Source organism: Pogoniulus pusillus, chromosome 11, assembly GCF_015220805.1.
Source record: "Pogoniulus pusillus isolate bPogPus1 chromosome 11, bPogPus1.pri, whole genome shotgun sequence".
In the NCBI taxonomy this organism is placed as follows: domain Eukaryota; kingdom Metazoa; phylum Chordata; class Aves; order Piciformes; family Lybiidae; genus Pogoniulus; species Pogoniulus pusillus.
The window spans coordinates 16649801-16677783 of NC_087274.1; the positions used below are offsets into that span (position 1 = coordinate 16649801).

Here is a 27983-nt window from a genome sequence, read left to right on the forward strand (position 1 = left end):
ACGTGGGCCATCAGGTACTGCTTGTAGCTGCAGGCAAAGCACCCCGCAAACTGTAAGCGCTTTGTGCATAATTTCTTTGTTTTCTGTCTGTGTGTTTTGTGGTGTTTTTTTTTCTTTCTGATTTCCCCTGTGGGAACACCAAGGTCCTTTGAAGCAAATTGGCTGCAGGCCGCAGACGTTACATGTTGGCTTTTTAAAATTCCTTTTGCACTATCAGTTGGACACAGCATCCTTTGCTTCCTGCCCTAAATAGCTGCAGAGAGTTGCTTTGTTCTGCCTGTCTGATAGCTCTGCTTTGAGTAGCACAGGGAGCTGGAGTCTGAGAACTCTCTAGGAACCCTTGAGAGGTGATCTCCATCTTTTGGGGTGTCACTTTGTTAAATGAACTTGGGTTTCTTTAGTGTTGCTCTGTTAAATGCATTTGAAATCATCAGCTGCTTGCAGTTGGAAATAGCCTGGAAGTTGTTGCTGGGGTCATGACACTGCAGGCTCGAAGTGATGAGCAAGTGGTGCTTCTGCACTGATGCTGTTTCTTCTGATGCTCCATAGAGTCTGAGCAGTGCACCCCAGGACCCTGCTCACGAAGTGGTGAGCAAAGGCAGCCTGGGAGCTCTCTGGGATGGGGAAAGATAAGGTCAGAGTGACGACAGTTGAGATCGAGATGGAAGAGTGAAGCTCAGCACTTGGGCTTGAGGTATCCAAATGATAACTTTGTTTAAAGGTATCAGAAGAGCAGCCCTAAAACAGATATATGGTTTTGGTCAGCTGAATTGCCAGGTCCAGGTGTCATCTCCATCTTCCAATGTGGAGGTTTTGATGAGATTGAGAGCAGCCTTGTGGACAAGGACTTGGCAATAATGGTGGGTGAAAAGCTGGACAGGAGCTGGCACCATGAACTCACAGCCCAGATCCAGCCCTGTCCTGAGCTGATCCCCAGCAGTGTGGGCAGCAGGGCCAGGGAGGGCATTCTGTCTATTGGAGCAGGTCCAAAGGAGGCCACAACAGTGATGCAAGGGCTGGAAGCTCTCTGCTGTGAGGCCAGGCAGAAAGAGTTGGGGTTCATCCTGGAGAAGAGAAGGCTCCAGGGAGACCTTCTGGTGGCCTTTCAGTGCTTAAATAATAAAGCTGGGACAGACTTTTTAGCAGGACCTGTTGTGAGAGGACAAGAGGTGATTGTTTGAAAGTGGGGAAGAAATTTTTCACAGGGAGGGTGGTAAGACACTGGCCCAGTTTGCCCAGAGAGGTGGCAGATGCTCCCGTTCTTGGGCTCTGTGCAACCTGCTCTAGTTGCAATTGTCCCTGCTGACTGCAGGGAAGGTTGGACTAGATGAGCTTTAAAGGTTCCTTCCAAGCCAAACGATTCTGTGATCTTTCTGTCATTCTGGATCTACATCTCGCTATGGTCATGGCTTGTGTCTTTTAGCTGGACCTCACTGAATGGACCCAGGAAATGAAATTAGGTTCTGTGAATTGCTAATAAATGTACTGCAGTCACTGTCTCAGTTTTTGTTTGACAAAGCACAATTTTCAGGGTCGTTATTCTTGGCTAACTTCATATGGAACCTGCTGACTTGCTGTTATCTTCCTGCTTAATTATCCTACAGAACTGTGCAGGTGTAATTTCTTCTGTCTTTCGTCCTGCCCTTGGTAGGTTTAGAGCCTTCACCCTGGGACTGGTTCTCTGGGTGCAGGCAGCAATGAGGGATTGTTTCTCTGTATTGAAGGCTCTTCATGAGTGATGCAGGTGCTGGCACTGAGCAGAGACTCAGCTGAGAAATCAAATCCCTGAATAGAATTAGTTCTGGTCTTGCTCAAGCCTGCATAAAGAGAGGGAAGCTTAAGGGGTTTTGAGTGTTCTGCTGCGTAGTTCTGGGGTGCAGCTCACTTCAGCAGGACCACAACACTTGACCAAGCTCTCATGAGCAAGACCTGCCATGGCTTACACTGGTTTGGGTAGTCCTGTTCAAGGCAAGCATTGGCCTGAGGGAACTGGGGATGGTTAGTTTGAAGAGGAGGCTGATGGGAGACCTCACTGCTGTCTACAGCTACCTGAAGGGATACTGTGGAGAGGTTTCTGCTGGTCTCTTCTCACAGGTAGTTGGAGACAGAACAAGGGGGAATGGCCTCAAGCTGAGACTGGGGAGGTTTAGATTGGACGTTAGGAAAGTTTTTCATGGGGAGAGTGGTCAGGGACTGGAATGAGCTGCCTAGGGAGGTGGTGGAGTCACTCACCCTGGATGTGTTTAAGGGTTGTTTGGATGTGGTGCTCAGGGGTATAGTTTAAGGTGAATCTTGTAGAGGAGGGTTCTAGGTTGGACTCGGTGATCCTGAGGGGCTTTGCCATCCTGGATGTTTCTGTGATTATGTGAGCAATGTTTTCTGCCTGTATCCTATCTCCCATTGTGATTATCTGAGCAGCATTGCTTTCCTTGACAGTGTTTCTATGCTTCCTCCTCTGACCTTTGCACAATGCAGGTCATAAATTTCTGAGTCAAGGCTGTGACCTTTGCTTGAGCAGTTCTGAGTTGAGATTAGGTGTCTTTAATAGATGCTGTGAAGGAAAGTTTGTCTTTCTTGATTCTCATTACCAAGGGATTACTCTTAAATCACTGCCTTGTAATGGAAACTGGCCCAGCTGAGGAGCCTGGGTGGACTGAGTGCCATTGAAGGAAGCACTCCTGGTAAGTTACACTGGTGATTAAATAGTAAATGAGGTTAACAAATCAAGCTATTAAATACTTTGACTCCTCTGGTTTTCTCTTTAAGCCAAACAGATGGCACTTGGGTCCCTTGGAGGCCTTGAATCAGTATATCCTGAACCTGTTTCAACTTATCCTTTTTCTTCCAGTGTTTGAAGTGCTACATCAATAGTGGCACTGCACAAGTGTTAAGCCACAAAGACATTCTATGACACTCATGGCAGGAGCATTATTCTGGAATGGAAAATGAAAGCAACTTGTTCCTAGCAAAAGCTTTTGCTCTGATCTCTTGGGGTGATTTTGTCACTGGTAATGTGTTCCACGGGATTCCAGTTTCCCCTTTTATGTGGCTGTTTGTGGGCACACAAGTGTTGATCTTTTGAGTAGCCTCATGACACAGCCACAGGTGTGGTTTTGGATGCTCTTGTTGGTTTTGCAGCTTGCCATGAGCACTAACATGTGGGAGGGTTGTGACTGAAGGAAGTGTTGAGAGTTTAGAGCCATATAGACAAGTGCTGGTAAATAACAACAGTAATGATAAACTCAGGAGGTGTATCTGTGTCTGGGCAGTCTGCAGTACCAGTATAGACTGGGGGTTAAGTGGATTTGGAACAGCCCTATGGAGAAGGATTGGGGGTGCTAGTGAGTGAAAAGATGGACATGAACTGGCACTGAGTGCTCACAGCCTATCCCCAGCCTGTCCTGGGCTGATCCCCAGCAGTGTGGGCAGCAGGGGCAGGGAGGGGCTTCTGCCCCACCGCTGTGCTGAGACCTCAGCTGCAGTGCTGGGGCCAACTCTGGAGTCCTCAGCACAGACAGGGACCTGATAGAGCAGTGCCAGAGGAGGCTGCAGCAATGCCCCTGTGAGGCCAGGCTGAGAGTTGGGGTTGAGCCTGGAGAAGAGAAGGCTCCAGGGAGACATTCTGGTGGCCTTTCAGTACTGAGAAGAAAGCCTGAGACAGACTTTTTAGCAGGACCTGTTTTGGCAGCAGAATGAGTAATGGGTTTAAAGTGGAATTGGGTAGGTTTAGTTCTGGCAATGTTTTTGTGATCGAGGTGGTGAGACTGTCCCAGGTTGCCCAGAGAGGTTGTGGATGTTCCATCCCTGGAGGTGTTCAGGGCTGGGTTGGACTTGAGCAACCTGATCTAGTGGAAGGTGCCCTTGCCTATGGCAGGGTAGCTGTAACTAAGATGATCTTTGAAGGTTGTTGTAGGTTTCCATCCCAAACCCTTCTGCAATTGTAGGAATGGGATCCAGTATTTCATTACCATTGTGTGCAGTGGGGCATGAGCTGCTCACTGTTGAACAGGGTTCCATGTTGGTGTGCAGGGCCATGTTTTCAGGGCAGTCAGCTGCCTTATTTTTTTTCTAATTCTCTTTCTAAGGTAGTTCCTCAGTGGCAGAAGCAACCTGCATTCCCAGTGCCTACATGAACAAAGCCCTTTAATACCCTTGTTGAGCAACAGCCTTCCAAGTGGTCTCCGTTGTGGTGAAGCTAATTTGTCCTCCTGGAGTTTGTTTTTGCTTGCACAAGAGTTTTATTTTGCTGCTTGCCCCAGCTGCTCTATGGCTCTGGAGATGAATGGCTGTGGTGGTCTCTGGCTGCTGTTGAGAACAAGCTGGCTTTGTGTTTTTGGGATGAAACTTTCAGCATGGGCTTTTAATGACAGTTTCATGCAGCTGGAGTGTAGAAGCCTGTCTAGTTTAATAACAGCACAGATCAGTTTGAGGTAAAAACCTTCTTGCATCATTTTGAGACATCTGCTGCTTAGGAGATCTTTCAGACCAACTATGAAATACTGTTGTGGGTACTTGACAAAAGTAGAAACATATCCCAGACAGATTTTGTTGAAAGGTGATAAGTTTTAAGCATTCAAACCTGCTTTGTATGTTTGTTTGGGTCTTTCCTTGTTTGTTTATCTGTCTTATTTTTGTTTTTCTTCTCTTTCCCTGCTCACCTGCATCTTGCTGCATTCCAGGACAGTGTTTGTGTGCTGAAGGAAGCAGTTTTGGGTACTCTGCTATGCTGGTATTGTGATTGACTTAACTGTGGATATTGTTCAGTTGGATTGTGGATTTGCCTTGTCACCTCTCAGACTGGTAGAGGGCCAGCTGGGTATGGTGCACTTGGGGATGGCTTTGGCTTGGTTTTCCTACAGTGTACCCAGGTGGCCAAGACCATGCTGGCTTTGTCCAGCACTACAGTGGCCAGCAGGACCAGGACAGGGATGATTCTGCTACACTCAGCACTGATGAAGCTGCATCTTGAATAATGGTTTCAGTTTTGGGCCCCTCACTCCAAAAAAGACATTGAGGTGCTCTGCTGTCCAGAGAAGGGCAAGGAAGCTGGTGAAGGGTCTAAAGCACAGGTATTGTGAGGATCAGGTGAAGAACCTGGAGTGGTTCAGCCTGGAGAAAAGGAGGTTGAGGGGAGCCCACCTGCCACTCTGTGATGCCCTGAAAGGAAGTTGGAGCCAGGTGTGTATGGGGCTGGTCTCCTTTCCCAAGGAACAAGCAATAGGACAGGAGAAAATGGCCATGAGTTGCAGTGGTGGGGGGTTAGGTTGGACGTGAACAGTTTCTCCCTCAGCAGGGTTTTCAATGCTGGAACAGGGGCAGTGATGGAGTCCCCATCCCTGGAGGGTTTTCAAAGCCATGTAGATGTGGTGCTGAGGGACATGGTGCAGTGGTGGACTTGGTATTGCTGGGTTAAGGGCTGGACTCAATGATTATCTAGATCTTTTCCTGCTTACATGACTTTGTGATTCTGTGATTCTCAGGTGCTAAGGCTGTGCTGGTAACCCCAGTCCTGGAGTTGATTCCTTGCTGCTCCATTCTGCTCCCTGTCCTGCCTTCTGGCTGCATGCAGCTAAAGGAGGACTGGAGTTTATGGCACGAGTGGCAAGTTAATTAGGAGGGTTAGGTGATAGGTTGGACTTGATGATCCTAGAGGTCTTTTCCAACCTGGTTAATTCTGTGATTCTGAGTGTCAGCTTTGTTCTGAAAATGTCTGAGGAGCAGTGGCCAGCCCTGACCTAACAGCAGTGATGTGTACATCAGCTTCTTCAAGCTTTTGGCTCCCAGTCCCTGCTGCTTCTCTCCTAACTGATGCTGGTATTTTGTCACTAGCTGATTCTCATGGATTTTTGTTGTTTCACCACTGGAGTTGAGCTGCTAGTTTAGGTCAGGTGTGACTCACCCTATGCAGACCATGAGAGAGGCTGTGTTTGTAGCCTCTAAATCCAAGTGACCTGATTTCTTCTGCAGTGTGGCTGCAGGAATGTCGTGGCCCAGAAAACAGCTGTTTTCTTCTGTTCTTACGCGAAGTCTTGGCTATAAACTTTTCCCTGCAGTGTTTAGACTTCCTCTGACTTTCTGAATCTGGCCTGGTCTGGTGGTGATTTGGGATTTTCTTTGGTGCCATCAAGTGGCACAATCCTGTATTGTCTTGGGCGAGATGTTTCAGGGGAGGAGCAGAGGCTGCAGTTGGGAAATAAGCTGCTTTGCTCCAGGATTGTACGAGATTGCTTGGGACATGCCTCGTGTGGCAATGTCGGGAACAATTCCGTCTCGTCAAAGCCTGATTTTATCGAGGATCTAGTGGATTGCCTCCTGTTTCCTTCTCATTCTTGCCTGATTAATCTCAGACACTACCTTTTCCAAGCTCTTGTGCTTCTAAGCAGCCTCTGAAATTCATTTGGACATCTTTGAAGAGCCAATTGATGTGTTGGTGATGGGTGAGAAAGAAGAGTAGTAGGTGATTAGCATCCCAGACTGAACCAAGCCTTTCTTTGACAGCAGTTCTGAGGATGAGGAACATGACCAAATATGCCTTATTTTACCTTACGAAGGACATCCCAGAGTTTGCTTTTTCCACTCCATGAAATGATCTTTATGTATGAAAACACTGCTGGAAACAGGCACCTCACTTCCTGCCCTTTCTCTTACAAGTCTTGTAATGGCAGGGTGAGGGGTAATGTGTTTAGATTGGAAGAGAGGAGATTCAAACTAGATGTTAGGAAAGGGTTCTTTCCAGTGAGGGTGGTGAGACACAGGCACAGGTTGCCTGGGGAGGCTGTGGATGCTCCCTCCCTGGAGGTGTTCAAAGCTAGGCTGGATGAGGTCTTGAGCAATCTGGGCTGGTGGGAGATGTCCCTGCCTATGGCAGGGGGTTGGAACTGGATGAGCTTTGAGATCCCTTCCAACCTAAACCATTCTATGATTCTTTCTTGACAAAGTTTGCACTGCTGTGCTGTGAGATGAGGGCAGGATTTCCATGATGTATTTGACAATAGGCAAATTTGTGTTTGCTGCTTCTCATAAAGAAACTCCACAGTATTCTGTAATCCCAGTTTGCTGATCTGGATCCTTGGGCTTGTTGCAGAATACAGCTGTTTTAGTTGATGGGAGGGTTATTAGCCAAATACACACTTGGAGTGAGGCTATTGAGTTGCTCCTTCCCCTATTTCTCACTGCTCTCATGAGTGGATGCACAGATACTCTGTTGCTGCAGGATACAACTGGTATTTTATCAATTGTTGCAGCAAAGCCTAATGGTGTGAAAGGTGCTACAGAAGTGTCCAACTTTTCCTTGCCTGTGTGACGGTGATGCTCAGATAAAATTTGGCTTGGAGCAATCTCTGTACTCACCCTATGTATCTGTCCTGTTCCTTGTTATGCTCTCCTGCTTCAAACACACAAGAGGTTCAGTATCCTCCTGAGCTGGAGCTCAACTGAGCTGTTAAGTCTGTGCTTCCTATCCATGATTGTCAACAATCAACAGAGCCCTTACTGCAGGGGTGCTCAGCAGCTGCAGGATGAGCAGGGCCATTACAGTCTGTTTAGTTGTGCAATCCCTGTGATAAGGATTTTCCTTTATTGTACACTGATCTCTTTTGCTGACAAGTGGGACTCTGGGTTTCTTGGAATTCGTAGTCATCAAAATGATGATGGAAAAGCCAAGTAATGACTCCCTGGCCCTTCAGTCCTGCCTATCAGGCTAGGTTCCCTTCCTCCCATGCAGAGAGGTTTAAAGGTGTGAATGGCAGCACTTGACCTTATCTGGTGGTTTCAAAATAACCTGATTAACCCTAACCCCCTGACTGCTTGAACTGCACACTAGTGCTGAGATCCTGTGATGGGTCAGGTTTGATATTCCCCTTGCCTACAAGCTTCCCTCTGCTAAATCCACGTCTTTGTGGCTCTGTTCCTGACAGCAACTGTGGGTGTCTTGGCTCAGGCAGAGTGGCAGGTTTGGAGCAGTGTGGTCCTGTCTGGAGCAGGCTGAGAACGTGCTGAGTATGGATGAAGAGGCATGGTTCTTTCTTTAGGCTTATCACACTGGCTGAGGAGGATTAGTTAAGAATCCTTCAGTTGCTAAATAGGATTTTTTGACAAGTGACCTTTTCCTTGGTGCAGGAAAGCCTGCTTATTCCCAGAGCACTTGATTTGTTTTTGAGCACAGAAAGCATTTGCCTTAGATGTCTTCTGTCTCTACCATTACTGGCAAGTTAGAGCGAAGGGTGGGAGAGCTCAAGCACCCTGCTTGGGAAGGGAAGTTACTTGTGGTGGTTGGAAATGTAGTTGGAAAGTGCAGAACAGACTGTACCTTCATAATGGTGTGACACATACTAACTTTATTTCTTCTGAATGTTTCTGCAGTGCTCACAGTTGTGTATCCCAAACAGCTCCTTAGCTGCAGAGAGCAGATCTGATCCCACAGCTCTAGATCCTGCAGCAAGTGCTGTTGTTGAGCCTTTAGAGACCATGGCACTGCAGATATGCTTGTTACTCAGAGTAGGGGAAGTTCCCAGCTACCAAATCTCAGGTTTCAGTTCACAGATGGGTACAGGATCGGGTTGTTGGTGTTGTATCTGTTGGTGTATCTCTTGACCAGTTTTGTTTTCCCTCCTCTTCCTGCCTTTTTCTGGGCCGAAACACATTTCCAGTAATGCTCATGCATTTTAAATGTTAAGTCTGCTGTTTTGACTGATTTAGGCTAGGTATTAGGAAGAAATGTTTCACAGTGAGGGTGCTGAAACACTGGAACAGGTTGCCTTGGAGTTGTGTGTGCCTCATGCCTGGAAGTGCTCGAGGCCAGATTGGATGAGGCTTGGAGAAATGTGATCTAGTGGGAGGTGTCCCTGTCTCTGTTGTGGCAAGGGGGTTGGACTAGATGGCCTTTAAGGTCCACCTGAACCCAAAATGCTTTGTGTTTCTGTGCTTCTAACCATCTGGATGTAAAAGCCTTTACTCTGCCAGCCCTGTCCCTTGCCTCCCCTGGAAACTGGTGGTGTAGTTCCCTGGGAGTAAGCTCAGCCTTCAGACAGTCAGACATGGACATGAACTGTCAGTGCTGTCAACTGTTGACAGATTAATCTCTTTATTGTTTTTAAGTAGTCTGTGCTTTGGTTTACTGGCAATGCACAGCCTTTAAATGAGAGATGTTCCATTGCAAAGCTCAGGCTTGGCTTTCTTTGGCAGCATCTTCTGGATGTCTTTGTCTGCAAACAGACAAGAAGGGAAAGGAGATTTTCTTCATAGTTAAGGAAAAGATGTTACCATTTTCCCTTTGTCAACCATGCTTTGGTGGCAACCACAGGGTTGTTTTGGTTGGAAGAGACCTTTAAGATCATCAGGTCTGACCCTTTGCTCAGCACTGCCAAGGATCTGTAATGTTTGGTTTGGGGAATGCTGCATTTTGCTTGGCTGCAGTTTTGGTTATCTGTTACTTTTGGATATCTGCAACGAGTTAAAGACCCAAAAGTGCATCTCTTTCCTCTTTGCCTACAGAACTGAGGTCAGGTAGCATGGGTTGTGTTTTGTGTAGGGCTTTTTTCTCTTCTGTAGCATTCCTACTGCTGTTTTGGAACTGTTGGTGGTGAGTTTTGCCTCCCCCGTGGGATTGTTTTCTCTCTGCAGTGCATTTGCTTCCCATTCTCCCCAGCTCAACATTGTCTTGGTGCCTGTCAGGTTCTTGGAGGGCCACCAAGCTGGCTCTGGTGCTATGGAAAAGCCTGGTATTGATACTCATCCAGATACTGATGTCTCATATTCATTTACAAAACCTTTCCTTCTCTGTGCCTTTCCTTGGCAATAAAAGCACCAAGTGTCATGAAACCTGGAAGCTTGCAGGGTAAACCCCCCAGCAGCAGACATATCAAGTATGTGGATGCTTATGTGTTGTGTGCCACAGCCCAAAATGGTTCATCCAACCCAAAATCTGCTTGTGCTCCTTATCTGCTGTTCCCTTCCACCCCTCACTTAGGGGCTGTCCTTGCTGTGCAATGTAGCATCCCCTCAGTCAGCAGAGCTGCCTAAATCTACCCACATCCTCTCATTGTGACCTCCCAAGGGAAGTTGTAGAGCTTTCAAATGACAGGAGGAAAAAAAACTTGAGAGAAAGGAAAAATGTAATTGGAATAAAAACTGGGTTGATTGCGTTCTTCAAATAGATGAAGGCAGCTAACAGAGAAATCAGTCCAGCTGGGTCAAGTCAAGTCCCAAAGCACTGACTTGGAGGATACGAAAGGCAATAGTAAAGCTGGGTCAAGGCTTTGTGTCTGGGTCTTATCATGTGCTAGAGAGTTGGAGAAAGCGTGAGGTCTTGTGCCTGGGGAGAAATAATCCTCTGCCCCAGTACAGGTTAGGGGTTGTTTCCTGGGAAGCAGGTCCACAGAGAAGGACTGGGGAGTGCTGGTGGACAAGTTGCCAGTGAGCCAGCAATAGGATCCTGAGGTGCATTAAGAGAATTATGGCCAGCAGGTTGAGGAAAGTTCTCCTCCCTTTCCACTGTGTCCTAGGGAGGCCACATCTGAAGTCCTTTGTCCAGTTATGGGTGCCTTGGTTCAACAGACAGGGAACACCTGGAGGGAGCCCAATTGAAGCTACAAAGCTGCTGAGAGGCCTGGAGCATCTCTGTGAGGAGCAAAGGCTGAGAGCCTGGAGAAGACCTGCCCCAGAGGGGATTTGAGCAATGCTGATCCATAGCTAAAGGGTGGGGGCAAGAGATCAGGGTCAAACACTCTTCAGTGGTGCCCAGCAACAGGACAAGGGGCAATTGGCAGAAAATGAGTACAGGAAGTGTTCCACCTAACCATGAGGAGAAACTTGTTTGCTGTAAGGGTGCTGGAGCCCTGGAGCAAGCTGCCCAGAGAGGTTGTGGAGTCTCTTTCACTGGAGAGATTCCAGACCCACCTGGATGTGATCCTGGGCAACCTGCTTTTAGGAGGAGGTTTGGATTAGATAATTCCCAGAGGATCCTTCCATCCCCTACCAAGCTGGGATTCTGTGCAGAGGTGTGACAGCTGCAGCAGTCCAGCCTGTACAGTGAGAGTCATCTTCCCTTTGCTCCTCTGCAAGTGAAGGACATCCTGATTCTAACAATCCCTTTTGGTCCTTATTTCCATTTGAATGTTTAGAAACTGTTTCCCAGTGTGTGGCTTTAGCGTTGGAGAGGTTCCTGTCAGCACAGTTTGTATCTGATGTGTTAACACTGTGCTTGCAAGGCTCTCCTAAGGAGAAGCTTGGAAATTCTTCTTAAAGAGAAAAGTAAATATTTTTTTTTAATAGGAGCCTTGATGTTTGGGTGCTCTCTGCTCTTTTGGACTCTGTGCACCCACAGCTGCCTGGCTGTAGATCAAATCTTGTTACCTCATCCCAAAGCAGTGAAAATAGGAAGGGAAAAAATGTCTTCAGGCTGGGTCAAGTGGCACTTGGGGCTTGCTGTGCTTTGGAAAGGCTTCACTCTCTTTATGAATGAAAGGATGGTTTAGGCTGGAAATGTGCTTAGCTTGATTTGAAGCCCAAACAAGCACTTACTGCACTTCTTACTGAGTTTTGCGAAAGACATTCAGAACAAATGTTATTCCTCTCTAAGCCAGAGACAGCTTATTTTTGTGTGTGACCGAGAGCTCCCTTCTCTGGTAGCTGTGCAGGATTGCTCCTGCTGCAGCTTTTTTAGTTCCTCACTGCTTATTTGCCGGTAAAATAACTTTTCTTTTGTTTGCAGTGATTGAACAAGTTTGCTGTATGCTATTGGATCATTGGCACTTCTAAAGCCACAGAGTGAGCAGAGAACTCACTGCCACACCAGCCATGCTGACTTGCTTCTAGGTTTGCATGTATATATTCAGTCATTCTCCTGATTTTTTTCCTGTACTGTCATGTACTTATCACAGACTGGTTTGGGTTGGAAGGGACCTTTAAAGATAATTTATCCAACCCCCCTGCAGCCACCAGGGACATCTGTAACTAGAGCAGGTTGCTCAGAGCCCCGAACAGCCTGACCTGGAATGGTTCCAAGGATGGGGTATCTACCACCTCTCTGGGTAACATGGACCAGGGCTTCTCCACCCTCAGTGTAAAACATTTTTTCCTTCTGTAGTCTGAATCCCTCTTTTAGTTTCAAGCCATCACCCCTTGTCCTGTTGCAACAGGCCCTGAGAAAAAGTCTTTCCCCAGCTTTCTGATTGTCTGCTTTAATTACTGAAAGGTCACCAGCAGGCTTCTCTTCTCCAGGCTGAAAACCTCCGAGTCTCTAAGCCTGGCCTCACAGCAGAGGGCTTTCAGCATTGCTGTGGCCTCCTCTGGCCCTGCTTCATAAGGTCCCTGACTGTGCTGAGGACTCCAGAGCTGGCCCCAGCACTGCAGGTGAGATCTCATCAGAGCAGAGGGGCAGAATCCCCTCCCTGCCTCTGCTGCCCGTGCTGTTGGGGATCAAGCCCAGGACACAGCCGTGAGCTCACAGTGCTGACTCACATTGAGCTTTTTACCCACTTATTACCTCCAAGTTGTTCTCTGCAGGGCTGCGCTTAGTTGTGAGATGATGATGGGAAGAAGGAACTTTTTATAGGAGATACTGGAAACCAAATGGCAGGAGCAGGAATAAGCTCTCTGTGTTCCCCTGGTCCACTGAGGACTGGCATGGCTTGCTGTGGCTGAGAGATGCAGCAGCCTGTGCTGCTCCAGTTCTTTGTGCTTAATACTGTCAGGTTTTTGGTCTTGCTTTGCAGGCTGCAGTAACTGATGGCTACACATCTGTGCTCCAGGGTTGTGTTGGAGGAGAACTGGCTTGGATGATGGTCTGAAGGTTTTGGTGTCTTATGTGGTGCATTTAAAGGTTCCTTGGCTTTGCTGTGCTCCTGAGGAAAGATCTGGTGGCTGGAAGCACTCTGGTTTCTGGCACAGCCACAGCTTGTTGAATGGCTACTGGTATTTCACTTAGCTCTTCTGTGCCTGCGTTTGCCAGGCTGTAAAATGTGGGGTGCTTCCCTTCAAGGGAGACAGATTGGTGTTTGTGAGGTGGTGTAGTAGCTTCCGCTAGGAGCGTTGAAGAGCATGAGTTGGTTGGAGTCCCTGTTTGAACATACACATGATTCCAGGAGTACTCTGGTGGTCCTGAAGTAAACACAAATCTTTTAAGACGTTCTTGGTAAGGTGGCACTCCCGGGAATGCTGCAGCTACCCTTGGTAAGGTGGCACTCCCGGGAATGCTGCAGCTGCCCTTGGTAAGGTGGCACTCCCAGGAATGCTGTAGAACACATGCTTTGGATGCACTGTCACAGGCAGGAATTGATGCTTGCAGGCAGCTGTCCTCATTGCCAGCCCAGTGAGCTCTTGTGGAAGTATGAACTGAGCTTAGTGAACCAGGAGGTGATGTGCTGTTTCCAGATGGTTTTTGGTGACTCTGCTTTTCACGTTTCACTTGTCTGAGCAAACTTCCCTCCTGCCGATTCCATGCCTGGCTTCAGCTCTTGCGAAACCTGCTGCACATGGAGCATGGATCGCGCATCGGCGTGAAATCCTTGGCTCCAGCCTCTCTGCCTGCCGAGTTCAACTTGAGGCCTTCCAGCTGTGAAGCTCGCCTGGCTTTAGCTGCCTTCCCGCCGGGAAGTGCATTCCTCATTGCCTGACAGCTGCTGCGCTTCTGGGGAAGCCGAAGCCCAGTGCAGTTCAGCCTTGGCGACGCAGGGTGGCGGTGCCACGTAAAGCTCTGCTGGCTCGGAGGCTGCCAGCGGCTCGGCTTCTGTTCCTGGGTCCCTGTGGCTCTGGATTATCTGAATCTGTGTCCGCTTCTTCCAGAGTTCCCTTCTGCGGAGCCGCCAGCCACGGAGCTGGCATTTGTGGCAGAGCTGGTGAGAGCGCCTGGGCGTGAGCAGCCATCCAGTGGGCTAAGGGACCCCCTAGAATTTCTGGCAATGCTTAAATTGCTGCTTACCTGACTCATAGAATCAGCCAGGTTGGAAGAGACCTCCAGGATCATCCAGTCAACTAGACCATGGCACTAAGTGCTCCATCCAGTCTATTCCTGAACACCTCCAGGAATGGTGATTCCACCACCTCCCTTGGGCAGCCCATTTCAATGCCAGTCACTCTCTGCAAAGAACTTTCTCTTAATATCCAGCCTATACCTCCTCTGGCACAACTTGTGACTGTGTCCCCTTGTTCTTTTGCTGGTTGCCTGGGAGAAGAGACCACCCCCCACCTGGTTACAACCTCCTGTAGACAGCAGTGAGGTCACCCTGAGCCTCCTCTTTTCCAGGCTAAACAACAGTAAATAAACAACATGCAGCTCCTCAGTCTTTTAAATCTTCTTTTTAGATATTTTTTTCCCCTACTGGCTGAAAAGGTTGTCCAGAGAGTTGTTGGATGCCCCATCCCTGCAAACCTTAGGGAGCAGGTTGGACAGAGCTTGAACAACCAGATCTAGTTGCAGATGTCCCTGCTGACTGTGGAGGGGTTGGACTAGGTGACTTTTGAAGGTCTCTTCCAATCCAAACCATTCTATGATTCCATGAATATTGGCAGTGTGAGGACTTCAGCTGAGAACACAGTGGTATGGCCATAACTTTGCCCAGTTTATGTGGGATTTGTAACCCAGAGCTGTTTTGATGCCTAAAATGTTTGTCCTGAAGCCCTTCTAGGGATCACACAGAGAAGTAAAATGTTCTTTGTGTGCTCTCAGTGGTTTGTATTCCCCTGTAACTGGGCAGAGCCTTTGAGCACCTATGGACCATCTTTGCTGTGTACTTGGCTCAGTTTTGGTGTTGACAGAGCTCTCTTCCTTCCAGTTCTTGACCCAATGCTGCTACTCTGTTTAGTGTCTGGTGTGTTAAACTCTTGTCAGCACAGCTTGCATGAGACTTGTTTTCTTTGTGCTGTTTTTTGGTAAATAGTAGGCTGGAAGATTTTAGAGCATGTTCCCTCGTTGCGATTTCGGCCCTGGATTTTCAGAAGGTGTCCTCTGGCACAGGTGTCAGTTGACTTGAATGTCTCTGCTTGGTACTAAGAAGCCTGCTCCACTATAGAAAGTTCTTCACTGAGAGAGTCATTGGCTACTGGAATGGGCTGCCCAGGGAGGTGGTGGAGTCGCCGTCCCTGGAGCTGTTCAAGGCAGGATTGGACGTGGCACTTGGTGCCATGGTCTAGCCTTGAGCTCTGTGGTAAAGGGTTGGACTTGATGATCTATGAGGTCTCTTCCAACCTTGGTGATACTGTGATACTGTGATCTCATACCCTGCAGGTCTCACCTGAAGGGCAGTGTGGCAGGAGACCAGCTCTCGTAGGCTCAGAGGACTGGCCTGGCTCGGCTGAGCCCGCTCCAGCTGTTTATCAGTCTGCGAGCAGACAAGCAGGAGGAGGTGAAGTGCCTACACGGCAGGGCTCTGTTGGTGGAGTTCTTCCCTCATCAAACACTCGGGGTCCAGAAGGGGTCTGTGCAGGGAGTGTGGCAGGGCTCTATCATTAAGAGTCCTTCCTTCTTCAAAAGCTGTTGTTTACAGGGCTTGTAAAGATGATTCATCTCCCTTTTAATGTCGACCAGCTTGGATGGGATGAGATTTATCTCGCTTGCCTTCTAGTGAGCATTCCTGCCCTACAGATGGTGCAAATCAAGTGTCCTTCCAGCCCGAGAGCATAGGGCCTGCTGACGCAGCGCTCGGTCCTCGGGGGAGTTGTTTCCATTGTGCTTGCAGGAAGAGCAGGGAAGTTGAAAGCTCTGCCCATGGCCAGTTCTCTCCATACTTGCCTCAGCTGGGGGCATTCATGTTTGTTGTAGCTCTTCTGGCTCGCCTGGCTTTGGGCTACTCAGTACATTTGCTTGGCTGAATGCTAATTTGTTCAAGCTCTGCATCTCAGTGTCTTTTATCATCTGAAGTTGGTTCTTTAATAGGGACATTAGAACCAAGTCCTTTCATTATATTTATTTATATAATTAGGCTAATTATTCTCTGTTTCCTTCAGAGTCTTGCCTGGCACAGAATAGCTCAGTCTACCCTGGAGATGACTGTGGGTTTATGGTGCCTCTAGGTCTCCAGTAATCTATAGTCTAAAAGTGCTTTCCTGTTATAAATGCCACTTAAGAAGGTATTTTATAACCACAGACCTGATCCTGTGCAAGTGAAGGAAACAGGAACTTGCCTCTTGCCATCAGTGAAAGTTGGGTTGGGTTCTTTGGAATTCTTGTAAAACTGTGACAGGATTTAGTGCCCAGGGACAGAGACATTTCTCTCTGCTTCAGGACAGCATTGGTTAAGGTCAGGTCGTTTCCAAAGAGCTTCAGCTGGTCCGTGGATCTGAGCTGTGTAAAACAGAGATCCAGAGTCTGAGTTAGGACAGAGCTGATTCTGCTCAGGGATTTGACTTCTCAGCTCAGGCTCTGCTCTCTGAGGCACTCTGCAGCTCAGGGCAGGGTTGCACACCCAGGGGCTGCTCCTAGCGGCGAGAAGCTGCTGCGGAGAGCTCCTGCCAAGGGCTGCAATGCAGAAAGGCTCTGGCTGAGACTTGCTGCTGGGCACACCAAGGGCGCTGCCACAGCTTGTGTGCCACCTTGGGGTGCGGGAAGTCGGAGGTGGCATCTGCAGGGAGAATTGGGACAGGTGATCCAGTTCCTGAATCCAGACTTTGAATCTGGTTCCTGTCTGCTCCTGAGTCCAGCCTGGGACTTCCCTAGAGCCAGCCCAATCATCAGTGATGACAGTTGTGACATCAGTGCCATCAGGAGTTGGGTTGGATATTGGTTTGTGTCTATTTGCATCTATTTCATTGGATTCTTCTCATTTCCATTCCAGCTGGTTTAGTTTTCCCCACCCTATCAGTCTCTCTTTCCTTTATTCTTTTTCTCTTCCCTTTGGGAAGGCAGAGGGGTTCATGGAGAGCCTCTGACACTCCTCTAGTGGCTGGCTCAGACGTAGCCAGTGACAGGTTCTCGAGAAGCTACCTACTAGTCCTCTGCCTGTCTGAGGAGCTATTCAGTCTCTCTGAGCTGCTTCTGGCTGATGTTTTTCTATCTTTTTCTTAGAAATGACTAATTTAAAGAGGTTCTGTAACACATCTTGATTCTCCCTTTTGAGTTTTTTATTACTCCTAGGGTTAGGAAACTTTGTCTGATTTCTAACCTAATTGTAATTGGCTTAAATTGCCCAACAAAAATTTTTCCTCTCTTCAGCAGACACAAGTATTTGCATGAGTGTGAAGCTAGACCTTCTCTGGTAGCTGTGCATTCCAAACACTGTTGCCTTTAATCCATCTTCTGTCCTTGAGCATGTTGCTGTTCCTCTGGCTCAAGTAGTCCAGGTGAGTTCACCAAAGTGGGCATCTGTAGTCAGAACAAGGGTGGGCTTTCCCTTATGGCTCTGCGGGTCAGCAGCAGCTCAGGGACAGCATTGAGATCTGTAGGCAAGGAGAGGTTTACTCATCCCAAACTAGGCATGAGATTTCCAAAGCTCCACCCTGGGTCAGTTAGGACAGCAGAGGCTTAAGGCAGGGTTAATGATTCCAATTTACGGAGGTCTTCTGGATGGTTTTATTGGAGTCCATCATGCTCCTCCTGTCGAGTGTCTCCAGCTGAGCAGGGCTAGCTCAGTTTGCTCTGAGTTGTATACAGATTCATGCTGTGTGTTGAGCTCTCAAACCCCAACACATACCCTGGTCTTCTGGATTTGGATTCTGTGTTTAGAGGTGATCCTTCACCTGTTGCCTTGCTGTAAAGTCACTTTCAGTTGGGTCCTCAGCTGAAGCACAATCTGTGAAATACCTTTGTGCTGAAGCTTAATGGAAAATCCATTGTCACTTTGACTCCTGTGTCATGCCCTAGTGTCACTGCCTGGGTGCTGGGGGTGTGGTGGAGTTTCTACCTGGAGAAACAAAATGATGGAGAGCTGCGAGAGTAAAGTGCAGTGAATATATTCTTCCAGACTGGGAGGCTGGCTTTTGAAGAGGCTGTTTTGTGTACATTCATCAAGCCAAAATGATTTCTGGTGCTTCTTACAGAATGGTTTGGCACAGGTTCATGCCCCAAGTCTTCTCAAACTGAGGAAAAGAGCTTCTCATTCTTAAACTGAGCTAACCTGTGCAAAGGGCAGCCACAGAAACAGAGGTATCTTGTGCCAGTTGTGATGCTGTGCTGCATCTGGCTTCCATGTGCCTCTATAGAAAAGCTCCAGTTTCTTGTAAGCCCTGCACCAGGCTGATGTGCCCTAGGCAGGTGTCTCCAAGGGTGCCAGCATCTATATTTAGGCTGTTGAAGCCTGCCTATATGATTTCTAGTGTGAGACTTGGACATGAGCTTTAGAAAGTGATTATCAGGAGGTAAATGAGAACAGACTTCGTCTGACTGGGGCTGTGCTGGAGGGAGAAGTTGGGTCAGCAAGATGCTTATCTCTGCCAAGTAGTCCTCCTTTCTTCTGGATCTTAATCTGCTTTGACTGAATTGGTTACCATTACAAGAAGGGTTAAAAGTAGGCTCTCTGCTCTGGGGCTCTGGTAGGGTAGGAGAGTGTCTAAGGGCTGCAGCGGGGAGGCAGAAGTTGTGAGTGAGACTGGATCAGAAGCTGGTAGAAAGCTGCTTTGCACTGGCAAAGCTGTGTGCAGAGCACAAATCTGTCTGCTGCTGACAGCCAGGAACTTCTCAACACAATGACTTGGCAGCAAGGGGCTGACTTGTGCCATCTCATTCAACTTTTGCCTGTGAGTGAGACCTTCAGTTGACCTTGATTATGAACCACACTCTTCTGCAAGAGGAAGCTGGTGCTGCTGAGCTCCACATGCTACCAGACAGGGATGTTTGTGTCAAGTGCTGCTTTGTCATGCACCAAAGCAGTTGTGGAGGTGATGGAGGCAGAGGAGCTGCTGCTGCTTTGGTCTGAATGACCAAGCATGAGCAACATATCAGGCTGTGTGGCATCTGATGTGGCTACTGCTATCCCCTTGAGAAGGTGCTGGTGCAGGCAATGCTGCTGCCTTGGGGCAGAGTGACTGGAGAACTGCCTGACAGAGAAGGGACTGGATTTGAGCCAGGTGGCCAAGGAGGCCAACAGCAATAGTGTGTCCCTCAGGACTAAGACCGGATTTGCTGACCACTGGCAAGGTCTTATCATGAATTCTGGGTTCAGTTTTGGGTTCCTTACTGCAAGAAGGACATTGAGGTGCTGGAATTGTCCGAAGAAGGGCAGTGAAAGCTGATGAAGGGTCTAGAGCACAAGACTTCAGGGAACTGGGGTTGTTTAATCTGGAGAAAAGGAGGCTTGGGGAGAACTTCTGGCTTTCCACAAATGAAAGGAAGTTGGAGCCAGATGGAGGTTTGTTTTCTTATCCCAAATTAAGTGACAGGACAAGAAGGGACAGCCTCAGGTTGTGCCTTCCTTCCCCAAAAGGGTTGTCAAGGCCTAGACAAGGCTGCCCAGGGCAGTTATGGAATCCCCACCCCTGGAAGGATTTAAAAGCCATGCAGATGTGGTGCTGAGGGCTGTGGTTTGGTGCTGGGCTAGCAGTTAGACTCGATGACCTTAAGGGTCTCTTCCAACCTAAAGGACCGCAGGCTGCGCAGGCTGCCAGCAGGGCAGTTCTCGGTCACCTGCTGTCCATTTTAGTGCCCTTCGTGTGGTTTTGTAATGCAGAGCTTTTAACATCAGGCCTGTCTTGGGCATCGTTTGTGGCTCTGTCGGGTGTTACAACAACATCACTTCACAGCAGAAAGGAGAGCCTAAGGCTTTGCAGCCAAGAATGCACCAAAAAGAACGACTCAGCTTGTTTTAAACAATGCATAGGACAACAAAATGAACCTTGTTAGCAGGAGGAAAAAACCTTCTCTTGGACAATAACATAGCAAGTACAGACATTAACATTCTTCTGTGGTAATCTAATCTGCTTTTAGAGGTGTAATGGCTGAAGTGTTAGTTCCATAAGCTTCATAAAAACACTCTTCTTTGGCCAGAGATCCAGTGTACAGATGCTTTGGGATGGTGCCTTTATTCTTCATCAGCTGTTTGTTTTATCCTCTTTCATGTGCTGCTGGTGGGGGCAAACTGCAGCAAAATGTGATTGGTGTCTTGTAGAAGGAGCTTGTCTCCCAGTCTGTAGTGGAGGTGGTGTTTGGCTTGCAGTGCTTTGAGAGTCAGGAGTGAAAGGTGGCCAACATGCCATCTTCTGGGCTTTCTCTGGAAGGGATGGGGCAGTGTGTGTGGTGCTTAACTTGGTGTCTGAACTTCTATGTCAAGTGGTGAGAGAGCATTCACTTTCCAAGAAGGGGATAAGCAGCCCTCAAAATAGTGTCAGTTGCATCACTTTTTCCAAAGTGCCAAGTGATAGGACAGTAGGAAATGGCCTCAAGTTGTGCCACAGAGGATTTGAGTTGGACACGAGCAACAATTTCTTGCCCAGTTTCAGATCAGCGTTCATGAAGACCCTTTCCAACCAAACAATTGTATAATTCTAACGGTAGCGATGACTTGCGTCTGGTTCTTCCTCTCTCCTCTTTCTCCTGCAGATATGTTCTGAAGTACAGGAGTTTGCACTTTCTGGGATTTGGTGGTTCAGGTAGACCTCATTCTGGCAGTGGCTTTGCAAATCGATCTGCTCTCACCTTTCTAACAGCTCTGCAGAGCTCCTCATCTTCTTCCCTTTTGAACGTAGCAAAGGAATTCTTTGTGGCTCTGAGCTTCCCATGTTCTCTTCGTCTCAACCTGATGCCTTTGGCTTTCCAGGAGCCAATAAGTAGGGTGCCATGGTTGGTGTGAAGTTTGTCTCTTCTAGAAGCCTTCCTTCTCATCTTGTTGTGCTTGTGCTGCTGATTTTTGGCCTTTGCTTGGACCACCACCATGAGGTTTGCCTTTGTTGACCTTTATTCTTCTTGACTTCTGGAAACACTTCCAGTTTCTCAGTCTTTGGCTGTTGCTTTCCAGAAGGCTTCTGCCTGCCTTCACTTTGGTGTTCCCAGCATGTTTCGAAAGGGCAGCTTGCATTACAGTCTACAATTTGCTAATAAAACCACTGAAGAAAAGCAGCTCTGCAACAAATACATGCAGAAGCCCTGTTGAAAAGCTCCTTCTGGTAGAGACCAGCCAGTGACAAGTGGAAGCATTGCTGGGATGGGTTTGAGCAGTGTCTGCATGCAGCTTGTTGTAATTCATGTGTGAGAGGCTGTACAGGAGCTGGTACTGAGTGCTCACAGCCCAGAGCCAGCCCTTCCCTGGAGTGATCCCCAGCAGTGTGGGCAGCATGGGCAGGGAGGGGATTCTGCCCCTCTGCAGTGCTGGGCCCAGCTCTGGAGTCCTCAGCACAGTACAGACAAGGACCTGTCGGAGCAGAGCCAGAAGAGTCCACAGCAATGCTGGCAGGGCTGGAAGGGCTCTGCTGTGAGGCCAGGCTGAGAGAGTTGGGCTTGTTGAGGCTGGAGAAGAAAAGGCTCCAGAGAGACCTTACTGAAAGCTTGTAGTACTTGAAGGGGATCTGCAAGAAAGAAAGGGACAGGCTTTCATCATGGAGTGTCATAATAGACAGAATGAGAGGTGTTGATTTTAAAGTGGAAGAGGGTATATTTGGATAAAATATTGGGAAGAAATAGTTCACTGTGAGGGTGGTGAGACCCTGGCCCAGCTTGCCCAGAGAAGTTGTTGATGCACTGTGCCTAGAAGTGTGCAGTGCCAGGATGGATGGAACTTTAAGCCACTTGGTCTAGTGGAAGATGACCCTGCCTATGGCAGGGGGATTTGATTTAGGTTATCTTTAATCTCCCTTCTGACCTAAGCCATTTTGTGGATTTTCTGTGGAGTGGAGAAGCCCAGAAGGGCCATACCAGGACTTTGTGTGAAATCGAGATGGTCCCAGGCATGAAAACTGCCAAGTAATAAAGTGGTGCTCTCCAGAAACTGCCTTGTTTTTGACTCCAGGGCCTTGAGAGCAGGATATTGCTGCTGCCTTGATGACTTTTACAGTAAGTGGAATGGTTGCTGTTTGCAGACTGAAAATAGAGTGGTGGTGGTTACAAGGTAAGTGGGTCTAGGCAGGAGAAGTACATATTGGAATGCTTCCTAAATGCTAAGAATGAAAGTCATTGATGGTTAACCATTCGACATTCCTCTAGGAAAGGGGAAAAAAATTGCTTTTCTTGTCTGTATTTGTGATGTTAACCTCTGAGTGTGAAACAGAGTGGGCTGAAATTCTGTTTAATCAGCAGAGTGTAACCAAAAAGCAAATCTACACTTGCTGTGTTACACTGAGATAACTTCAGGTAAATGAGGTGTCCCTGGAGAGCCACTTGCTAATGCTGTGTCAGTGCACAAAGTCTCTCTGATAGTTAGCTGCTAACCAGCTACTGCTCTTGCAAACTGCCTTTGACCTTCTTTCCATGGAGCTCTTGCACCACTCCTGAATTTTTCAGGTTGTTTTTTGGTGCATTGCTCCAAAAGTAGTTAATTTGCTCATTACAAAAGTTAAAAGCATCAGCAGTTTGTTTAATCTTCTTCTGTGTTGCTTAATGAGAAGAAAATGTTTCTGAGGGATTCAAACCACTACAGAAATTTAGAAGAGAGGGAAAAATAAAATAAAATTGAAGTCCACAACAGACTCAGGAATTTGTTCCACTTATTAATTGAAAACAAAAGCAAGTCACTTCTGTTCCACTGTCCCCAGAATGTCCTCCTTGCATTGTTCCAGATCTCTTTCATTTTGCCCCTAGAGGTTTCCCTCCTCTGTACTTTCAGCTGAATTTATTTAGGTTATTTCTGAGTCTCTGTGCTGCAGGCAGCTCTTGTTGGGAATTAAGTTATGGGGTCAGCCTTGTGGCTTGGCCTTCTCTGAGGCTGCCTGAAGCCCTCTTTTTAACCAGTTGTGTGTGAGACACACTCGCACTTCCTAAATGTCTTCTGACATTAATCTATACAAATGCAATAGTTTTAAGCTTCTCTGGCATATTTATTATGGTGTCTGGTATAGAACCTGCCAGCCTGAGAACAAGCAGCAGAAATGTCTGAAGCACAGCTGGAGAGAACACAGGCTCTGTAGGTGCTTAATGGCAGGACTAAGGTGTCCTCCTGCCTCTGACCATGTTTTAAGGAGATTTGTGCAGTAAGAGTGTGACCAACAGCTTGGGGGAGGTTTTCCTTGCCTCTACTCTGACCTAGGGAGGCAGCACTGGGAGTGTTGTGTCCAGTTCTGGACTCCTCGGTTCAAGGGAGGCAGGGAACTTCTGAGGAGAGTCCAGTGGAGGCTACAAAGAAGCTGAGGGGCTTGGAGCAGCTCTGCGAGGAGGATGAGAAGCTGAGAGCCCCGGGGAGAAAAGCAGCCTGAGGGGAGCTTCTTAATAGCTAAGGGGTGGGGGGGCAAGAGGATGGGGTCAGCCTCTTTTCAGTGATTCCCAGTGACAGGAGAAGGGGCAACTGAGACAAACTAGAATCCAGGATGTTCCATCTGAACATGGGGAGAAACTTTTCTGTCTTCTGTGTGTGTGCCAGAGCCTTGGAGCAGGCTGCTCAGAAAGGTTGTGGAATCTCCTTCTTTGGAGAGATTCCAAACCCACCTGAACATTGTGATCCTGGGCAAGCTGCTGTGCTGTCACTGCTTCAGTAGAGGAGTTGGACTGGATTATCTCCAGAGATGCCTCCAAGCCCCACGTTCTGTGATTGTGTAGCTGAGCTTGCAGTCTTTCAGTTGTTCCTTGGACTATGTTCCCCACACCTCTGCTTCTTCCCTGGTTTTTGCTCTTGTGCATGATGAAGGGGTAGCAGCATCTCCAGTGCAGTGTGGGGGCTGAGTACAGAGTCAAGTGAGACTTTGGGATGGAGGAGGAGGAAGGTGTGAAAGGTTCACCATCAACACATCCTGCCTCTGCAGGAGCAGCCTCTCTTTCTGCTGCTTGGGAAATGGAGAAGGCAGCTGGCTGTGCCGCAGGCCCATGGCTGTAGCATCCCCACTAGGAATAGTTTGGCTGCTTGGCATGGAGCAGATTTGGTTGCCTCTGCTTTGGAGGGTGAACTCTGTGACAACACAAGGCTGCAGATGGGAAATCCTGATGCATTTGCCTGTTGTGGCTTTCCTGGAAAGATTTTTCCAGTTCACTTAAAAAAAAAAAACCAAAACAAAAAACAGAGAGGATTTTTGTTTCATGAATGCAGAAATTATGAAACTCAACAATGCAATCCAAGAACGTTTTTGAGTCATCTGAAATGGTTTTGTTTAGTGAGTGTGCTTAAAAAATGTAACCCAGACAGATCTGTCATTGAGCAGTGCTTTGAGCAGAGAATTACAGCCTGCTTTGCAGTCAGGAGATAAGTGCATGTGGGACAAACCTCTTCTGCTCAGACTGTTTTAATCAGAAGGCTTTTTGCGGAGGAGACTTAATTCCTGAAACTATCTGACTGGCAGTTTTTTAGAGCAAAGAGGAAAGAGAAAGAGCATCCTCAAGGCTCACTTTGTATAGCATTGTCACAATGCTTTGTTTCTTGCAGCCAAGTGAATGGACAGCCCCAATCAAATGTGATTTTTGGTTTTGTTTTCCCCAGTGCAATCATGATTATTGATGGCCATATATGTAAGATGCTTTCTTTTCTAGCTGGAATTGCATGCATCACCTTCTAAGATCTTCTGAGTTACATCTCACTTCAGGATACTTGAGATCGACATCAGGCTGTGATTAGTGTTTGGACTAGGAGAGGTGTTACTAGAAGCAGAGAGTATGGACAGAGGGAAGCAGCTGGAGAGACTTGCAGGTCCAGAGACAGGCAATGGGTGTCCTAAGATTTGGTAAGCAAGAAGTGGGAATTACAGTGCCTCAGATATAGTAATTCTGGAAAGGAAGAAATGTACAATGAAGGTGCTCAGAATGGGCCAGGTGAGAGCCAGAGCTAGTGTTGAAGCTAACAGAAAACAGTGCACAGACATCAAGGACACAGGATCACAAGGGTGGTTTGCCAAGGGTGGGGAGACAGTTGCCCAGGTTGCTGAGAGAGGTGGTGGATTCTTAATCCCTGAAGCTATCGCAGGTCAGGTTGTTTGAGGCTGTGAGCAGCCTACTCTAGGTCAGATGTCCCTGCTGACTGTTGGGAGGTTGGACTGGATGACCTTCAAAGGTATCTTCCAACCCAAACCAGTCTGATTCTGTGACTGCTGTAGTTTGGGCAGCTGAAGAAACAGCTGAGGGCAAACCTCTACCAGAGACAGTGAAATGAAGGTGACTGTTAGAGTTTGGGCCTTGTGGAGTGTTTTGATTTGATCACAGGGGACTGATTTCTTCTTCAATCAAACTGTGTCCCTGTGCTGTTTGTTTGGGCTAAGAGTCACTGCATGGTCACCATAGTCGCCACAGAGGATGGTGTTGAGCAGAGAGCAAGAACCTGACATGCTGCTGTGTTGGAGTTTGTGTCCTGCAGCTTCAGAGGGCCTTGCACCACGCTCTGTGACTGGCTTGGCTGTTGCCTGTTTGGATTGCACACTCCCTCACAGACACAAGCAAGGATGCTGGTTCTGCATTGGAGGGAGGGTTGTGCAGGAATAGGAGAGCTCCAAAGAGGAGAGAGAGTTTGTTTGAAGACAGCCTTAGGGTTGTCTCAACAGGTGCTGGGGTACTGCCTCTCAAAAACCTTTGCTTTTTGCACTAGTGCTTGGCTATGAAATAATTACAGTATCACAGACTGATTTGGATTGGAAGGGACCTTGCAGATCATCTATCTCCAGTGCCGCTGCCATAAGCAGGGATATCTTCAGCTAGACCAGGTTGCTCAAAGCCTCATTCAACCTGTCCCTGAGCACTTCCAGTGATAGGAAATCCACAGCTTGTCTGGGTAGCCTGTGCCAATTCCTCATTCTCACAGTGAAGAATTTCTTCCTTGCATCTAATCTAGATCTGTCCACTTTCAGTTTGAAACTGCTACCTCTTGTCCAAAATGATTTTACTCATCAGATCTTTATGTTTTCTGTTAACCATCTCCCAAAGAAACTTTAGTGTAAGTAGTTTTGAGGTATCTTTTTCCCCCATTGCTAGATGTCCCTGTAAGTGTTGATGTTGTTTCCCTTTGTATGCAAACAGATTTGTTTGGCAGCTGTACCCACCCTTGCTGTATATGTACATATATAATTTCTATTTGAATGAAAGCACAGCTTGTGTGGCTTTATCAGAGAGATGTTAAATGTCCCATCCCTGGAAGCGTTAAAGATGAAGTTGTCTGGGGCTGTGAGCAAACCGCTGTAGTTGCAACTGACTCTGCTGATTGCAGGGCTTTGGACTAGGTGACCTCTAAAGAACCCTTCCCACCCAACGCAGTCTGCGCTTGTGGATGCTCTTCGCTTGGTGGGCTGCAGTGAGGCCATTCGGCACTAGGTGGCGCTATGCCCCCAGCTTTCCGATCCCACCCGCAAGGCTCTGCTGAGCCCTAGGGAGAAGCCAGCAGCATGGTGCTAAAGCTGGAAGCTCTCTCTTTGGCACCAGCGAGCCTCTCCCTTGCAATTAAGGCGGCAATACGGTCCCCATTTGAAGGCTTCCACTCTCGGTGGCTCAATGTTTGGCTCCAGGTTATGTCCGGGGATGTTTAGCTTAGTCACGAGGAAAAGTTTCGTATTCCAAAGGATGGTCAGACCCTGGACCAGGCTGCTCAGGGCAGTGGTGGAATCTCCATCCCTAAATGCATTTCAAAGCCTTTTAGATGTGGTGCTGAGGGACATAGGTTAGCAGTGACCTGACAGTGCTGGGTTAAGGGTTGGACCTGATCTTAAAGACTTCTTCTAACCTGGACAGTCCTGTGACTCTCTCAGCTTCTGTCACATGCTTTGTTGCACCCAGCTTTGTTGCCTAATAGTGATCAGAGATGAAGCTCAAAGGTGAAGGACAGAGGCTTTGTTTCAGATTATTTGGTACTTTTGGCTGCGTTGTGATCTCTGAGGGAACATCAAGCTGGGATTTGATGGGTGAAAAAAGAAGGGCCGGTACAGGAAGATTTCCAAGCCTGAGTTTGGTGGCTGCTGCATGTGAATACAAGCTAGAACTGTCCTTTTATCACAGGAGGAATATTTTTTTTGAAGCTCCTATTTTGAATGTTTCTTGTAAGTAGCAACAGTAACAGATACTGGAACCCTGACCAATGCTCTCATCATCTTCGTAGGTCTGTCTATGATGGGGAAGAACATGGACGTTTCATGGAGAAACTGGAAGCAAGAATCAGGAACCATGATCGTGAGATTGAGAAGATGTGCAACTTCCACTACCAGGGCTTTGTGGACTCCATCACAGAGCTGCTGAAAGTTAGAGGAGAAGCTCAAAAACTGAAGGTAAGAGAAAGCTGTCTAGGTGCAGAAGGTCTGACTCTGAAGTGGCCCTGCTTGGGGCAGCTGCCTGCTCTTTTCCATTGGTTTATTTAGTCATTTAAAGCTATCTCTGGCATCTCCAAGCAGGCTTCTAGCTTTGCACACTCAGGTTTCCATCCCACAAGTAAAGGAACACCTTCATGGGGGGTTGTATTGGCACTAGAAGCACCCAGCATGTTCCACAGCAAGGATTCATCCCGCAGTTGATTGCAGGAGAAGGCCATTGGAAATACCATGAAAGAAGTTGTAGTTGTTTTTCTTTTTAAAGCTATTGTTCCTAGTGAAGAATTCCACATTGCTTGTTTGCAAAGGCTGCTAGCTGTTTCCCATTCTGCAGAGAGCTACTTTGTTGGTGGCACCCTGTGAAGTTCATGGCCGTCCCCTCAGGATCTCTCTTGATTTCCATTGCTATGTGATCCATAAAATGGCACATGGGAAAAATGCACACAGAAGCTTGTTTGAGAAATGCTGAGATTGCTTTGTGAGGACTTCTCCAGGGAATCATCCCTCGGTCCAGCGGCAGGAGCTGTTTTATTCCAGCTGTTCATTCTCCAGCTGATCTTGGTCTCTTTCTTGTCAGTGATGCTCTTTGAGTGTACCTGCCGGCAGCAGTGAAATGAGCATGGGCCAGCAGTGTGGCCTGGGGGCACAGAAGGCCAATGGCATCTCAGCTCATATCAGGAATAGTGTGACCAGCAGCACTAGGGATGTCA

At 47.8% G+C, this 27983-nt stretch overlaps 1 protein-coding gene across 3 annotated transcripts in view; it reads left to right on the plus strand.

Moving 5' to 3' along the window:
- EXOC6B (exocyst complex component 6B) overlaps window positions 1–27983 on the plus strand; it is a 294381-nt gene that overhangs the window by 19630 nt on the left and 246768 nt on the right. For all 3 annotated transcript variants that reach the window (XM_064151211.1, XM_064151212.1, XM_064151213.1), the window contains exon 2: window positions 27069–27234. In XM_064151211.1, coding sequence (XP_064007281.1) covers window positions 27069–27234 — 166 coding nt within the window. The remainder of the gene's footprint in view (window positions 1–27068; window positions 27235–27983) is intronic.